This window comes from Erpetoichthys calabaricus, chromosome 5 (assembly GCF_900747795.2).
Source record: "Erpetoichthys calabaricus chromosome 5, fErpCal1.3, whole genome shotgun sequence".
Classification (NCBI taxonomy): Eukaryota; Metazoa; Chordata; class Cladistia; order Polypteriformes; family Polypteridae; genus Erpetoichthys; species Erpetoichthys calabaricus.
Window position 1 is genome coordinate 248,459,127 of NC_041398.2, and position 17,781 is coordinate 248,476,907.

A 17,781-nucleotide genomic window follows, 5' to 3' on the forward strand; every position below is an offset into this window, starting at 1 on the left:
TGGAATGACAAATGAAATGCATATGTCTGTCATATGCTATTTTTTGTATGGGATTCATGAACGCAGCGTTAATGTTTGTGATGCGATGTACCATCTGTTGGAATGACAAATGCAATGCGTTTTATTACAAATGTTTATGATGCGTCATCTGTTGGAATGACAGCTATAGTAACCCAGACAGATATACTGACACTTGTCCTTTCATTATGGTGGACTATGACACTGTGTAGCCTGTCTACACCAGTCTGCCACCTTCTGGACACTCATAGTGTTATTGCTAACATTGTTGCTACCAGTCCTGCCAATAATATGTGGGTATTTAGCACTAATAATACCACAGTTTTAAGGTGACTCAACCCCCCATAGGTTCTTGTTTATCATGGCACAAGACAATGTGATTCCTACAAATAACATGGCAAAGACATTCGAAGGAGAACACTCCCTTGATCCGAGTCCGATTCTCTGCTTGGCTTTCTGCAAGTGCCCTCCATATCTTTGTGGGATTTGAGCAGAATGCGTCAAGTTGAGATGATGGGCGTTGTTGCTGCCATACGGTGTGCGTCTTCACCTGCTGAGGGACGTCAACTGGATTTCTTACTAACACTCTTGATTATCAACCAGAGCTAACTGGGAGTAAAGTCCAGTCGTGAGACTCTGGAACGACACAGAAATGACACTCGATGGCTTCTCACCCCAAAGTGCTGATAAAAACAAAAACACCAAAAGCCCAGAGGTGTTTCTTCATCTTAACACATTTATTAGATTAGGCGTACAAACGTCGTCCCCGCTAACCGTAAGCTCTAGTGCTCTATTGTAGCGCAACATGAAGCGGTGCCCGCAGGTTTCCTGCCATGTGCTTCGGGGCAGTGCCAACACACAGTAAAGTGATGAGGGGTATAAACAAAAAAAAAAATGTGGAAATGATGAAAGTGACTCGGTTTTAGGATGACTCCACTTCTGTCAATGTCACTGCGATCCTAGTTTAAAAAAGAAAAAAAGGAAATTAGAGACAACTTTACAAGCGAAGTCAGAATGGTGGCCATTACAGAGCAATGAAGGATAGGGCGACATTCACATGCCAACATTAAGCAGGGATGACAGAAGATTAATCATGGCAACGTGTTAACCACTTTGAAATGTAAAGAGTTTCAGTCTGGCGCGGTTTATCGAGTCATCATTAAAAAAAACATCGGCCAAACGATCCGTTTCACTACGGCGTGCGATTTTCGTGTCACTTTAAAATGCAGTTTGCAGCATCAGTTCATGTCTATAGCGGGGTCTATGGGGCTTGTAGGTGCCGAGAATGTAGTGAGGGCAGCGAATTGATTGTCCGCTGTGCGCGCGCACACGCCGTTAACTCCGCTGTTCCCATTCAGTCTCGCCTTCTCGTTAAGCCAGCTTTATACTAACCACGTGACGCAGGTGCGCAGCCCGCGCGGTGACTACGGTAGTAGCTCACTCAGTGTGACGCGAAATGGGGCGGAGACAGAGCTCAGGGGGAGGGAACGAAGATCAAGTGGGGCGTGAACAGGCAAAGTCTGGGTTCGGCTTTTATAGCAGCACACGTACCGTTATCCTCGTCTGCTTGGGTAGATGATGCGGGTCGTGTTACGGCTGGAGTTTTACTCGATTTGCTAACGTATTTATTTGTTTTCCTCTTGAAGTAATCATTTCAGAAAATTCTGCAAAAGCTGCTGAATAGCTCTATGAACACAGCAGTTGCTTATGCGTCAGCGGAGTTATTAAATACATTTTCCAGTGACATTAATGAGTGAGTTTCTGCTTTCTTCTGTTGAAATGTCCATGTACTGTTAACGTGTCACCACATCATTAATAATAAACTTTATTTATATAGCGCCTTTCTCATGCTCAAGTCTTTAGGTTTTGAACCAAGGTAACTTCTAACTAACGTTACTTTATTTCACGTAAGTTATACAGCTTTGATGCGCTGCTTTGTGTATGTGAAGGTTTGGACTGTAATGTATTAACTTTATTTTTAAGACGCATTTCCAGACTATTGGGTGTTAATGTTCTGGCCGTGGCCAAAGGTTAAGAAACCACGCGCTGTTAAATTTCATTAAAGTTCGCTTTGACTTTGCGACCAACATAAAGGTATTGACTGAATCACCTGTGCTCCGTCCTCGGCACACCACGCGATCCGCAGCGAGGACCAAAACACATTCCAGTGAGTGACAGTGTCTGGCCGATGTCGCATAGCTAATAATGTCACAGCAACTCTGCTGTTGGAGGAAAAGTCGTGCCTACTGTTACGGACTTTAAGAGGAAGAAAAGGAGAAGGTGGAGTGTCAGACCTTTTGATCCAAAGCAGCAAAGGAAGGGCGAGTGTAATATTGTTGTAAAAGGGGGACCTACATATGAAAGAATATATCGGACAAAATAAAATAAATAAATGCGCAAATAAAAACTGCATGAAATGTGAGCATAAATAAATGCCACCAAATACGTTTTTCTTGCTTATGTATTTAATTTTGTCTGAAATATTCCTTCAAATGTTTTCGCTTGTCTTCCTTGCGTTTAGATGACCCGTTGCGTCACGTTCAGCTCTGATAGTTCGTCATTCTCGCAATCCCACGTAACCAGCCTCACCTTGAAATTCGCCACACCGCAACCTGGTTAGGCAAATCTCTGTGTGCGGCCCGCCTGTGGCAGCCACGCCTGGGGGTGTGTCCCTACATCTGACGTCATTTTCGCTGTGAGCGCGTCACGTATAAAGCTGACTTCTGGCGGAGCACATATACCACACATATAGGTAGGACCGGGAGGTGGGAGCAAAACGGAAAGATGGATTTTATCCTTGGACTTTTGTTTTAATATGTAATTATATGGGCACCCCAACCATTATACTCGTGTCCAGGAAATCTGTAGCTTCACTGTAATTAAAAAGGCAGCGCAACTTATAACAAGGACTAAGCAATGTCACAGTAAAATGTGTTTTTTAGGAATTAATATTAACTTTTGCAGCAAATATGAACACAAATAGAAACTTACAAAATATTAACATTTATATTTACAGACAATATTCTGAAAGTAAATAAATACATGAATGAATGAGTGGTAAGCTTTGTTATGTGCAGCTTTGATCACAGATTCTATCAAATAGTGTGAGCTGAGTAAGCAAAATGACTACCAAGAGGTAAGAGGGCAACCACCAGAACAACCAGTCATACATAACAGGGAATAACACCACTAGAGGGTGCTCACCATACCAACCAGACCTAAACCTGAGGGAATAACACCACCAGAGGGCGTCCACCGTCATTAAAAAACATGGGCATGAGGACATAACATCACTAGACAGGGCTCACCATAACGACCAGTCATACATATGAGGAAATAACACCACCAGATGGTGATCACCATAACTACTAAACATATAGATGAGCCATCAACACCAGTACATGGCTCTCACTAGAACAACCAGTCATAAACATGACAGGATAATCTTAGTAGAGGGCGATCGCCATAATTACTAAATATAAAGATGAGACATCAGCACCACTAGATGGCGCTCACCATAACTCCTCAATATAAATATGAGAATATAACACCACTAGATGGCGCTCCCCATAACAAAAATTGTAATTTAAGCTGCTGGTAACAAACAATAAAGTGGATGGGCTGCCTCTTAAGAGGAGAGTTGGAATGAAAAACTCCAAGTTGCCTTGAGCACACAGAGTGCCGGACGCCGTGTTCACCTGCAGACACACACGTTGCTTACCTCGGGGCTTCACCTCATGTAGGGGTAGGAGGAGCTGCAGAAAGAACAGAACAGATGTTATTGATCTCGGTGAAAGTCGCTCATGGATGGACAAAGCAGGGCTTGTTTTACAGCAGTCATGTTTATCCATCCACTTCACAGGGAGCCGATTATTTGCACAGAACGGAGAGGTTTTTCTCTTAACACACAAGCCCCCCCCCCCCCCCGTGATTACGAGTGTTCATTTATTGATAATAATAATAATTCTTTGCATTTATATAGCGCTTTTCTCACTACTCAAAGCGCTCAGCAATTGCAGGTTAAGGGCCTTGCTCAAGGGCCCAACAGAGCAGAGTCCCTATTGGCATTAATGGGATTTGAACCGGCAACCTTCTGATTACCAGTGCAGATCCCTAGCCTCAGAGCCACCACTCCACCTACGATATCTATCATGGATGGCGGGGGCTGTTGCCCGGTCGGGACGCCTCTGCCTTGGGAGGACTGGGGGAGCAAGTGTGGATAGAACATCACCTCCCCTGCAATGCTAGATGGCAGTTGTACCTCGGACTCCTGCAGGGTGAGTTCGTTACAGCCCTGTTTGGATCCAGAGGCGCCGCCAGGGGGCACTGCAGCTGTTCCTGAGCCCGTGTGGGCGGTCCTTCCTCCACACCCACAAGTGCTGCCAGTAGTAGGTCAACGAGCACCTGAGCACTTCGGGGTGACCTGCTGTATAGAAGGGTCTAGTGGACAGTACTCGGGGAGCCAGAGTCGGGTGGTAGTGGATGAAGCCTGCTGGAGAGGAGTGGTGGAGACAGAGAGAAGAGAAGAGGACTAAGAATTATGGGAATGGGGAAGACGTTCCACACGAGCAGCGAAAAATAAATAAAGGATTTGTTTTTTTATTGGTGTCTCCCGTGTCTGTCTGTCTGTCTGTGTCAGGTTAAGTGCTGATATAGCGCCATCTGCTGTCACACATTTCAATCAAAAAGGGTGATGGACATCAATCTAATGACCTTCCTTTGTTATCTCTGCCTGTCTCGTGCTCTCGACAGCAGACCTTTGTGTTTTCATGTGGATGGTGCCTTTCATATCTATTAAATACTGCCTTTCATATCTATCTATCTATCTATCTAGTGCCTTTCTTATCTCTATTATATAGTTCTATTCATATGTCTCTCCATTTCACACTTATTGTATCTCTACATTATATAGTGCCTTTCATATCTTCATCATTATCTCCTTGTCTATCTAGATCTATCAATCATTTGTTATATAGTGCCTCTCGTATCTATTATATAGTGCCTTTCACTTCTATCTATCTATCAATCAATCATATAGTGCCTTTCACTTCTATCTATCTATCTATTATATAGTGCCTTTCACTCGTTATATAGTGCCTTTCACTCTTTCTATCTATTAGATAGAAAGAGTGAAAGGCACTATATAATAGATAGAAAGAGTGAAAGGCACTATATGATAGATAGAGATAGATAGATATATAGTGATAGATAGACAGAGAGTGAAAGGCACTATATATCTATCATATAGTGCCTTTCACTCTTTCTAAGAGTGAAAAGCACTATGTGATAGATAGATAGAAGTGAAAGGCACTATATAACCTTTCACTCTTTCTATCTAACAGTGAAAAGCACTATGTGATAGATAGATAGAGTGAAAGGCACTATATAATAGATAGAAAGAGTGAAAGGCACTATATGATAGATATATAGTGCCTTTCACTCTTTCTGTCTATCTATCACTATATATCTATCTATCTCTATCTATCTATTATATAGTGCCTTTCACTCTTTCTATCTAACAGTGAAAAGCACTATGTGATAGATAGATAAAGTGAAAGGTTATATAGTGCCTTTCACTTCTATCTATCTATCACATAGTGCTTTTCACTCTTAGAAAGAGTGAAAGGCACTATATGATAGATATATAGTGCCTTTCACTCTTTCTGTCTATCTATCATATAGTGCCTTTCACTCTATCTATCATATAGTGCCCTTTACTCTATCTATCTATCTATCTATTATATAGTGCCTTTCACTCTATCTATCTAGTTACAGTCTTACTGCCAGCTTTATCCCCGACTCCTTTCCTTGTACACAATGATTTCCCACCTTTGGTTGCTGCTCTTTGCCTCCGCAAACTTTTGTCGGATCATAAAGCCCGCCAGCGCCTCTGCCACCTACAATGAAGAACAGAGACAGCAGACGGGTGAGGGATGGCACCGCGATTACCCGCAACGGCTCTGTGCTTACAAAGGACAAAAAGAGGCCAGAAGCCTAAAAAAAAAGGTAAAGGGGAGCTGCTAAAACCCCTGGCCAAAGTAAACAGGACTGACGGAATTAATCCAACTAAATAAACCAGTCCAGTGTTCACAAATCACCAAACACATTTCAAAATTCAAAAGTATATCACAAGAAAATAAAAACTCAAAACATTTTCAGAAATTCAAACTGCTCGAGTACTACAAAGAACTTTGTAACAAAAGATAGATTTAAAAAAAATACACAAATAACAAAAAAGTGCCCCCTAAAGAAAGCTGACAAACCAAATACACTTTATACTGAACAACATGACACAGTGGCCGAAGTGAGAGAAAAGCACGGACTCCAAAATAAAACTAAAAAATGAAAATGTCCAAAGGAGCAGCAGACACCCAGAGAGGAGCACAGAAATGAACAACAAGCCTGGTGAGAAACCAAAGCCTCAGCAACGTGTGGAGGTGGGCAGCTGGAAAGCACATGGACACCATCTTCAGAACGTCTTCTGACCCAACGAGCCCCACGGTGGATTCAGGATGTCATCAGGTTGGGGAGCAGGCACTGGTACAGCGGGTCACCGCACCCACCACATGACGAAACAGCTCGGGACCTTCACTGGCAACTCCCCAGGCTGACATGTGGTTCACTGCCACCCTCCATCTGCTGCAGCCAAGTGTTAACATGGGTGTCCCCTTTGACTGGTCCAGCCGCTCGGGTCTGCAACAATGAGGGTCCTGGCAGCTGAATCACTTTCGGGTAATCGTGCCACACGGCTGTAAGTGCTGTGACTGACGCTCCATCACAATGCAGGTCATGTGCCTCATTCGGGACTCCGTGAGCAACACAAAGTCACACCAGCGGGACCCTCTGGAGAGACACACATGAAGGAGTCGAGTCTTCATCTCAGGTCACTGGATAGCGTTCATGTCTCACAAAGAGGGAGCACCAGGACACTAAAAACTTGGACCTTTATTCTTTTGCAGAGATATCAGGAGCACCACACACCCCTTTCCAGTGACCTCATGATCCCCTCCCATGCTCTCCCAGTCCATCTACTGTCTTCACAGGAAGAGTCACCAGAGACATGAATGTCACTGCCAAGGTAAGTAAACCTCTCGATGAGGTCAACACTCTCTTTGCAGACAGACACCACACACTGCTGATGGCTGTGCCCAAGAGGTCATTAAAGGCCCAGCTCTTTGGTTTTTATCAGGACCCTCACAAGCCCGGACCCTCAGACTCCTCACTCAATCTCTTGAGACCCCCAATCAGAGCCTCCACTGACTCCACGAAGATCACAGCATCGTCAGGATCAGTGAATCTCTCTTCACCAACAGATGCCCCCCAGCCACTGGACCACATGACTCTGCCCAGCGCCCAGTCCGTGCAAGAACTGAACAGAGTAGGAGCAAAAACACACCACTGATGGACCACAGGATCAACTGGGGGAAAAAAAAACCCAGAGGGTCTGCCTCCTCCACTCTCCACAGCACTCCCAGTACCAGTGTACACAGGCCAGCTATGATATCCAGCAACCTTGGAGGGGATACCACAAACCCTCAGGATGTCCCACAGGGCACCTCGATCAACTGAGTCGAACGCTTTACAAAAATCGACAACGGCTGCCAAGAAACTAAACCGATATTCACGTTTGCACTTCATGAGAATCCTCAGCGCCAGGATGGTGGACTTCTTAGGCGTCGTCCTTTTAAAAAAAGTCTTAAATGGCGGAGGTCCGGCTTACTGGTCTGAACTCATCATGACTTACAAACCTGAGCGCACATTAAGATCTCAAGAGGCCGGCCTGCTTAGGATTCCAACAATTAATAAAATAACAATGGGAGGTTGAGCTTTTAGTTACAGGACCTCCCTAAACTGTGGGGTGGTCTGCCTGCTACTATAAGAGATGCCCCTTTGGTCTCAGCTTTCAAAGACTCACCACTTCAGTTTAGGTCACCCTGACTAGAGCTGCTGATTAACTGTACAGACTGTCATTAGCACTAAAACAGAAGGAATATGAGAGAATTTGTTACTGACCCTCACCTCTTCTGTTTCTCTTCTCGGTACTCAAATGTGCCACTTGGTGCCCACAGCCCACCTAAGGTAAAGTCACCTCTGATGGAAGAGCGCAGGCATCATCAAGTAGAGGGGTCCTTTCATCCGATTGGCTGGCCCAGCGCTGTCTCAGCTGTGGAATGGCCAATAGGGGGAGGCAGCTCGATGGCCGAGGTCTCCAGGACTCTGAACAAATCCAAATCCTATTATGGGATATCATCTCCTGTTGAATTCTGCTCCGTACTTGTAAGATTTTTATTTTTATACTGTATTGAGGATGACTTCTGTTCTGTGTGTTGTGTTGTATTGACCCCCTTTATTTGACACCCACTGCACGCCCCACCTGCCTTTCCAGAGGTTTCTTCCAGTTTTTCCCCACTAAGGTTTTCCTCATCTTCTTAGAGAGTGAAGTTCTGGGGGGCTGGCAAGAGGCCGGGCCTGTTAAAGCCCATTGCGGCCCTCCTTGTGTGATTTTGGGCTACACAAAAATAAATGGTATTGTATTGTAAAGCCAGACTGCACCAGTCGCTAGCAGTTGAGCAGGTGATCACGGATCTTATTGAGGACGACCCTGGCGAGGCCATTACCCGGCACCGAGGGCAGTGTTACCCCCCCTGTATTTGCTGCAATCCAGGTGACCACCCTTCCCTTTCCAGATATGGACGACGAGTCCCATTTTCCAGTCACTTTTGTGCTAAAATCGCTTCAATTCATTTTTCTCTCGTCATCAAGCAACACTCAGATTGACAAAGGAATATTTTTTTTTTTTTTGCAATTGCAAGGCTCCGCCTTCATAGCAATGAGGGGAGGTGGCCCCGCCTTCACAGGGACAAGGGGCAGGTGGCCCCACCTTCACAGCAATGAGGGGGGGTGGCCCCGCCTTCATAGGGACGAGGGGCAGGTGGCCCCGCCTTTATGGTGATGAGGGGCAGGTGGCCCCGCCTTTATGGTGATGAGGGGCAGGTGGCCCCGCCTTTATGGTGATGAGGGGCAGGTGGCCCCGCCTTCATTATGATGAGGGGCAGGTGGCCCCGCCTTCATTATGATGAGGGGCAGGTGGCCCCACCTTTATGGTGATGAGGGGCAGGTGGCCCCGCCTTTATGGTGATGAGGGGCAGGTGGCCCCGCCTTTATGGTGATGAGGGGCAGGTGGCCCCGCCTTTATGGTGATGAGGGGCAGGTGGCCCCGCCTTCATTATGATGAGGGGCAGGTGGCCCCACCTTCATAGGGATGAGGGGCAGGTGGCCCCGCCTCTTGGGGCAGCACTCACAAAACACAAGGAACACAACAGGGGCACAAATACAACTGTCGAAAATTAGGAGTGCCAGGCACTAAAGGGTCCCAAAGCACTGCTAATAGAGGGGCAAAATACACCATCTAGAACCCCAAAAGACCAAGACAGAGCTTGATAAAATAAAAGGTGTATTTTCACAAACCGTTTTGTAAATATCTGCAGCTCCGTAGAGCACACAAGTCAAACTGGAAGTGCCTGAAACCCAAGACACGGTCAAAAATGGACAAAACAAGTTGAAAATCCAGACATTTACAAAAAAAACACAGAAAACGGCACAAGAACACTGGAGCACATTCACAATTAAACCACCAAGAACTGTGGAAGGCCTTCTAGATTTATAGTGGGGCTTGGGGGGGGGGGGGGGGGGGGCAGTTCCTGGTGGTGAGTGGCAGGTGGCCCCGCCTTCATAGGGATGAGGGGCAGGTGTCCCCGCCTTTTGAGGCAGCACCCACAAAACACAAGGAACACAACAGAGGCACAGAGTCCCAAGCACATAATCTCAAACACTTCCATTCACGGCCACTAGAGGGGGATGTCACCATCAAACCCTGGCTAGTAACAAATCTTTATAAAATGAAGCTTCTTGGGAACCACCCAGAAAACACAAAGTGCAGCAAAAAAAGGCATGAGGACAGTTACATAAAATGGAAGGAATAAAGTAAATCATAAACAAAAGAAACAGAAATACAAATAAAACAAGAATTTGAATGTCAGCCAGGGGACAAACCTGGTTTAAAACATAACACATGAAAACGTGAAATTTGCCAGGCTGAGTGGTGAGTGGGTGCCAGCAGTCTTAGAGCTGCCCATTAACCAAGCACACTTTTCTTAGGGATTTGGAAGGAAAACAGCAGTACCTGGGAAAGAAAAAAAAATCCCACAGAGGTAGTGGTGGGGTTTGAACCCTGGATGCTGGGTCAGTGAGGCAGCAAAGCTAACCTTGTGCCACCATTCCACCTGAAAGAATGAAACAGGGAGAGAGACTTACCTTGTCAGGAGTGTCCTCGTGCACTGCGTGTCCACAGGGGGGCAGCACCTGCATCATAAACTTTCCTGGAACAAAGCAGAAGGACGCGTTGCTCACTTGACTATTCACACTAAACAGACATTTTAAGCAAGGGGGCCCAAACTTTTGCACGCCACTGCGTGCATTTGCCACGATTGTGTTCTAAAGTTAAGGACTTTCCATAAATTCAAAAAAATAAAATATCTTCTCCATACTGATGCTTTAAAATGAAGGCTACGGGACACAGAGGAAACACTTAAAGACGTAACAATCGCATCCATTTGTCAAGTATCGATCACACACATGTTGTCAAGTACCGTCTATGTGTCATTTTTGAACAAAATTTTAAAAATCACCAACATTATGAGATTCTGCCATTTTAAATGAAGACCAGCTATGCACGACAGCCGAGCGTTTTGTCTTCTTCTGTAATAACCTCTCACCCCACCTACGGGGGCGTGGCTTCCTGTCAAGAGACCCAATCACAGCCAGCTTTGAGTGTCATGTGCTTGCTTGTGTTTTGAGGTACTTCTGCCCCGCCTACTCATTTCATTGATGTGGAAATTCAGAGAAGCGAATGGAAAATGCGTCCTCACCCCGGAAGAAGGAACACCAGCAAGATACAATCGAATATTCTTTTATGGAAAACAATAGAGCTGGAATCTACAAGCAAAAAAAAAAAAAAAAAAGTTGGGACAGCATGGAATAATAAAAACCAGACTGGGTGATCTGTAACTGGATTTGGATTTGTATTCACACCCAGACAGTCTAAAGACGAGGTACAGTATGTCACGTTTGTCCTAAGCATTGATTTTTTTGAAGATTCAGGTCAGGTTGGGGAGCAGGCACTGGCACAGCGCGTTGCCGCACCCACCACACGACAAAACAGCTTGGGACCCTGGCAGGCAGACACGGAGTCCACTGCCACCCTCTATCTGCCACACCCAGGTGTTACATGGGCATCCCCTTGGCCTGGTCCAGCTGCTCGGCCCCTCAACAATGGGCAGCTGGAATGCGAATGTACACCACCTTCAGAACCTGACGAGCCCCACAGTGGATTCAGGACATCTTCAGGTCAGGTTGGGGAGCAGGTACTGGCACAGCGCATCGCCGCACCCACCACACGACAAAATACCTCAGGACCCTGGCAGGCAGACACACAGTCCACTGCCACCCTCTATCTGCTGCAACCGGGTGTTACACGGGCATCCCCTTGGCCTGGTCCAGCCATTTGGGACCTCAGCAGTGAGGATCACCCTCGGGTAATCGCGCCACATGGCCGCAGTGCCCTAACTGACGCTCCCTCACAATGCAGGTCATGTGCCTCATTCGGGAGCAGCGGTGCCCAAAGTGACACACGTGAAGGATTCCCGTCTTCATCTCAGGTCACTGGATGGCGTCCACGTTCAGTACACTTTTATTTTAAAAGTGATGTTCCAAAAGAGTTGGGCCAGTGGTGGTTTAGGACTAATGACGATGTGACAAGTTGAAATGACGAGGCGATGTGACACAGGTGGCGTCCTGTTCTCGTTTACAAGAACCCTACAAACAGGTCGAGTCCTTCAAGACGGGTCAAGGCTCACCAATTCAACAACAGATACGGCAGCAAATAATCCAACAACTTCTGTGCCCCCCAGAGTCATATCTGTAGGATTTTGGGTATTTCACCCGCTAAGATTCAAGGAATTTGGTCAGATGTCAGTGCGTAAAGGGCAAAGCTGACAACCACTTGTGAATGTGCGTGACCTTCAACCCCTCAGATGTCACTGTCTTTTAAAACCGTCACGCGTCTGCAATGGCTGTCATGACGTGGACTTGGGAATACTTTGGAAGCGCTTTGTGAGTCAATGACATTCACTGTGTATGGCCCAAAAATCACACAAGGAACACCTCAATGGGCTTTAACAGGCGGGCGCAAAGCAGAAGCCGCACATCCGCACAGTCCAGGGGCGCTGATGGCCTCTCTGAGAAGAACAGCAGCATAGCCGAGTTCACTTCGGTGGGCCGACGAGTCAACATTTCAAACGGTGTTCCCTGTGCCACAAAGGAAAAGGACCACCCAAAGTGTTATCAGATTCAGGACCACGGTATGGGGGTGTGCCAACGGAGGCACCATCAGTGCAGATGGATACGGACAAATTTAGGAGCCAGCGTTCATCTTTTCCAAGGATGTCCCTGCATTTTCCATATTCTGTGCCGGTATGAGATTGGTGGTCCTGACCTGTGTGGCCCATTGTGGAGTATAAAGACCCCGTACAACTGAAGACTTGCAGAACTGATAAATGGGGGAAATTTCCCTCACTAATCTTAACTGACTTGTGTCTTCAGTGCCCACTTAGAACATTAGGACAGCCCAGCAAAGCTCACCAGTCCTGTCCAAATGAACATCAAGTCGAGTTTTGAAAGTCCCTCAAGTCTTACTGTCTACCACACTACTTGGTCTCTTATTCCAAGTGTCTGTCGTTCTTTGTGGAAAGAAAAACTTCCTAATGTTTGTGTGAAATTTCCCCTTCACAAGTTTCCAGCTGTGTCCTCGTGTTGTTGAAGAACTCATTTTAAAGTCACCGTCTCAATCCACTGGACTAATACACTTCATCATTTTAAACACTTCAGTCAGGTCTCCTCTTCATCACTCTAAAGGCTCAGCTCTTTTAATCTTCGTAACTCATCCCCTGTAGCCCTGAATCAGCCCAGTTGCTCTTCTCTGGCCCTTCTCTTGTGGTGTTATGTCTTTATGGAGACCCAAACTGCACACAGTACACCAGATGAGGCCTCACCAGTGTGTTATAAAGCTTGAGCAGAACCTCCTGTGACTTGTACTCCACACATCAAGGCGCTATATAACCTGACATTCTGTTAGGCTTCTTAATGGCTTGTCTGGCAGTTGATAATGTCAAGTCCACTATGACTCCGAAGTCCTTCTCATAAGGTGGACTCTTGATTTTCAGATGTCTCATTGTGTATTCAGACCTCACATATTTACTTCCTACGTGTCATACTTTACATTTCATTACATTCAATTTTCTCTAAGGACTGTAAAGGCTCAGCTCTTTTAATATTTCCTCATAACTCATCCCCTGTAGCCCTCAATCAGCCGAGTTGCTCTTCTCTGGACTTTCTCTAGTGCTGCTATGTCTTTATGGAGACCCAAACTGCACACAGCACACCAGATGAGGCCTCACCAGTGTGTTATAAAGACTTGAGCAGAACCTCCTGTGACTTGTACTCCACACATCAAGGCGCTATATGACCTGACATTCTGTTAGCCTTCTGAATGGCATCTGAACACTGTCTGGACGTTGAGCCCACTACGACTCCTAACTCCTTCTCATAAGGTGGATTTGTGATTTTCCGCCCGCCCTTTGTGTATTCACACCTCACATTTTTACTTCCTATGTGTCATTCTTTACATTTAATTACATTATATCTTCTTTTGCTTAAACTCTAAAGGCTCAGCTCTTTTACTCTTGCCTCCTAACTCATCCCCTGTAGTCCTGAATCAGCCGAGTCGCTCTTCTATGGACCTTTTCTAGTGCTGTTATGTCCTTTATGGCCCACCGTACTCCAGATGAGGCCTCACCAGTGTGTTATAAAGACTTGAGCAGAACCTCCTGTGACTTGTACTCCACACATCAAGGTGCTATATAACCTGACATTGTTAGCCTTCTTAACGGCTTCTGAACACTGTCTGGAAGTTGAGTCCACTATGACTCCTAAATCCTTCTCATAAGGTGGACTTGTGATTTTCTGACCGCCCATTGTGTATTCACACCTCACATTTTTACTTCCTATGTGTCATTCTTTACTTTTACTGACATTAAATTTCATCTGCCCAAGCCTGTCTGCTATCCAAGTCGGATTCCAAATTATCTGCTAATCCGCCTATCTTGGTATCATCTAGAAACGTCACCAGCTTGTTCCTTATATTCCTATCTAAATCATCCATCCATCCATCCATCCAACCTGCTGAATCCGAACACAGGGGCCTGTTGGAGCCAATCCCAGCCAACACAGGGCGCAAGGCAGGAACTAATCCCGGGCAGGGTGCCAACCCACCACAGGACACACACAAACACACCAAGCATACACTAGGGCCAATTTAGAATCACCAATCCACCTAACCAGCATGTTTTTGGAGACTCCCACGCAGACACGGGGAGAACATGCAAACTCCACGCAGGGAGGACCCAGGATGCGAACCTGGCTCTCCTAACTGTGAGGCAGCAGCACTACCACTGCGCCACCGTGCCGCCCCCTATCTAAATCATTTATATTTATTAAAAATAGCAGTGGCCCCAGCACTGCCCCCTGCTGGCCACCACTCTTAACGTCACCCAATTCTGATGAGGTTCCTCACACCATCACCTTCTGCTTCCTGTGTCTGAGCCAATTCTGCACCCATCTACAGACCTCACCCTGAACTGCCAGTTCTTTTAATTTGATGCCCACCCTCTCAGGTGGCACCTTATCAAATGCTTTCTGAAAGTCCTCATCAATCATCTCATCTGCTCCACTCTGGTCGTATCCTTTTGTTTCCTCCTCATAGAATTCCAGCCTGTTAGTAAAACACGACCTCCCTCTCCTGACCCCATGCTGACTGTCCCATCCTTGCCAGGTGTTGCTCAATCTTCTCCTTAAGATTTCCTTCCATTAATTTTCCTGTGATGCCCGTTAAGCTTACTGGCCTCTAGTTGCTCTGATCTGCCCTGTCACCCTTTTTATATAACGGGATGAAATTCGACTTTTCCAGTCCTTCAGAATCTCTCCAGTGCGCAGTGACTTCCTATAGATATGTGTCAGAGGTTTATATCCGAACTCGCTGGCCTCCTTAAGAACTCGAGGGTTAATATTATCTGGTCCTGGCGATTTGTGTGTTTGAGTTAAAATGGTGCTGTGACACAGCGGGAGACGCTCAGCAGTCCCAAGTGCCCGGCGGTGAGTTGCGGTCATGAGACTTGACATGAGTGTATTAAAGAAAATAACATTCAGAAGAGAGGCCGTCAAAGAATGTGTAGCCTTAATGTTTCCAAGAGAGCTCGGGGTGAAGACAAAGCACAAATCGCTCCTTTGTTGTTTTTGTTAGCATTTTTTAATTCTGTGCCAACTTTTCTGGAATTGGGGTTTTACAAGGGGCACCATAAGTCAGCAGTCCATGGTGCAGTACCCTGAAAACACAAACCTCTACTCACCCTGCATTTGACCGATGGTGAGATCTCGGTCCAGACGGTCAATACCTGCAACAGGGACAGATAAGGAAGGCACAAGTAAGTCACTGCACAGTCAAATGCCAGGAGTGCCCGGGCACCGTTAGGCTTTAGCATATACAATGCCATTAACTAGCCAGTAATGCTAATGAGTGTTACAATGAAGTAAGTGAGGAACTAAGATTTGAAGAAGATGGAACATAAACCTTGAAAATGAGGCAAAGCCGAACCAATTATTATTCATGATTCCTGCAGAGGGCAGACTTCCATACAGTATATGGGTTTAAGGGCCACTGTAGAATGGGGTTTCAGGCACCATTTTGTCCATCTTATATGCAATGCACATGTCTCTGTTACATGCCATTTGGAATGGGATTTGTAGAAGAAGTATTCATGTTTGTGATGAGCCATCTATTGGAATGAAAAATGCAATGCATGTGTCTCTGTTATTTGCCACTTGGTATGGGATTCATAAGAGAAGCATTAATTTTTGTGATACACCTTCTATTGAAATGACAAATGCAATGAATGCACCATTTTGTCCATCTTATATGCAATGCACATGTCTCTGTTATACGCCATTTGGTATGGGATTCATAAAAACAATGTTAATGTTTGTCATGAGCCATCTGTTGGAATGACAAAGGCAATGCATTTTATTACTACAAATGTTTGTGATGTGCCATCTGTTAGAATGAAAAACAATGCATATGTTTATGTTCTTTGCCATTCACTATGGGATTTGTAAAAGAAGTATTAATGTTTGTGATGAACCATCTGTTGGAGTGACAAATGCAATGAATGTATTACACAAATGTTTGTAATGTGCCATTGGAATGAAAAATGCAATGCATATGTTTGTGTTATATGCCATTCGGTATGGGATTTGAAAAAGAAGTATTAATGTTTGTGATGAACCATCTGTTGGAATGACAAATGCAATGCATTTTATTACTACAAATGTTTGTGATGTGCCATCTGTTGGAATGAAAAATCCAATGCATACAGTATGTCTCTGTTATGCCACTTGGTATAGGATTTGTAGGAAAAGTATTAATGTTTGTGATGCACCTCCTGTTGGAATGACAAATGCAATGCATATGTTTATGTTATATGCCATACACTATGGGATTTGTAAAAGAAGTATTAATGTTTGTGATTAACCATCTGTTGGAATGACAAATGCAATGCATTTTATTACTACAAATGTTTGTAATGTGCCATTGGAATGGAAAATGCAATGCATATGTTTATGGCATATGCCATTTGGTATGGGATTTGAAAAAGAAGTATTAATGTTTGTGATGAGCCATCTGTTGGAACGACAAATACAATGCATTTTATTACTACAAATGCTTGTGATGTGCCATCTGTTGGAATGACAGAGACATAGCAGCCAGACAGACACACTTTCACTTTTATAAGGTATATTATTATTATTATTATGTTGTTTTGTAGTCCCATTGTCATGATGTGTTTCATGGTTTCTGGAGGTCACACCATGTGACATGACTAGTGCAATGTTTTAAAAACTGTCCCCGCATGCTTGATGACATCCAAGACAGTGGACAAGGGCAAAAAAAATCTGTGTGCGATTTTATTGTGCTTTTTTGGTTCAAGAATGCCAGCGATCCTCCTTTCAACTACAGGTTTCATGTCTTGGTTACAGATGTTCTGGTTTTAGATTTTTCTGCATTGCTGCCTATTGTCTCACCCTTTAACTTTGACTACCCAGTCTATCAATGCTGGCAGTACAAAATCTAAACAATGGCAGCATGATGATTCTTCACGGCCAGATCACGAGCACAATTTCTTTTTTGGTCAACGTTGTTACGACGGCCAACATAACCAGTCAATGCTGTGCGGATTTGCTTTGACGTTCACAATGGTCAATCATAGAATAGCGGCAAGGAAAGCTGTCAGCCACCCCTTTTTATAATTCACATTACAGAAGTTGTAAAGGCTTCTCTGTGAAACTGACCATCCAGAGTGGCTGCCCGATCTCCTGGAGTGACCATTCATCTGCTTCTACTCATTGCAGGAGCACAGCAGGTGTCTTTGAATCTGCACTTATTTGTCACACTGTCTGGTTTTGTGGCATCGAGCTGCATGTTGATTGGACTTTCACCGTCCTATCAGTTGCGTCATTAGGGGGGGCTTTAGCTCTTGATCTCAAACGTCCCACCTACCCATTTAATGAGGCGAGGCTTGTAGCCCCTGGTCTTGT

At 45.2% G+C, this 17,781-nt stretch overlaps 2 protein-coding genes across 2 annotated transcripts in view; one reads left to right on the forward strand and one right to left on the reverse strand.

Moving 5' to 3' along the window:
• Positions 1-251: 251 nt before the first annotated feature.
• The window catches only part of LOC114652902 (protein phosphatase methylesterase 1-like), a 72,045-nt gene continuing 54,515 nt past the window's right edge, over positions 252-17,781 (reverse strand). The window contains exons 11-15 of the mRNA XM_028803209.2: positions 15,540-15,584; positions 10,333-10,397; positions 5,848-5,915; positions 3,740-3,773; positions 252-977 (exon numbers count right to left, since the gene is read on the reverse strand). Coding sequence (XP_028659042.1) covers positions 3,749-3,773; positions 5,848-5,915; positions 10,333-10,397; positions 15,540-15,584 — 203 coding nt within the window. The 3' untranslated portion in view covers positions 252-977; positions 3,740-3,748. The remainder of the gene's footprint in view (positions 978-3,739; positions 3,774-5,847; positions 5,916-10,332; positions 10,398-15,539; positions 15,585-17,781) is intronic.
• The window catches only part of ucp1 (uncoupling protein 1), a 131,779-nt gene continuing 120,763 nt past the window's right edge, over positions 6,766-17,781 (forward strand). Inside the window, exon 1 of the mRNA XM_051928178.1 lies at positions 6,766-6,769. The gene's annotated coding sequence lies outside the window, so the exon portion shown is untranslated. The remainder of the gene's footprint in view (positions 6,770-17,781) is intronic.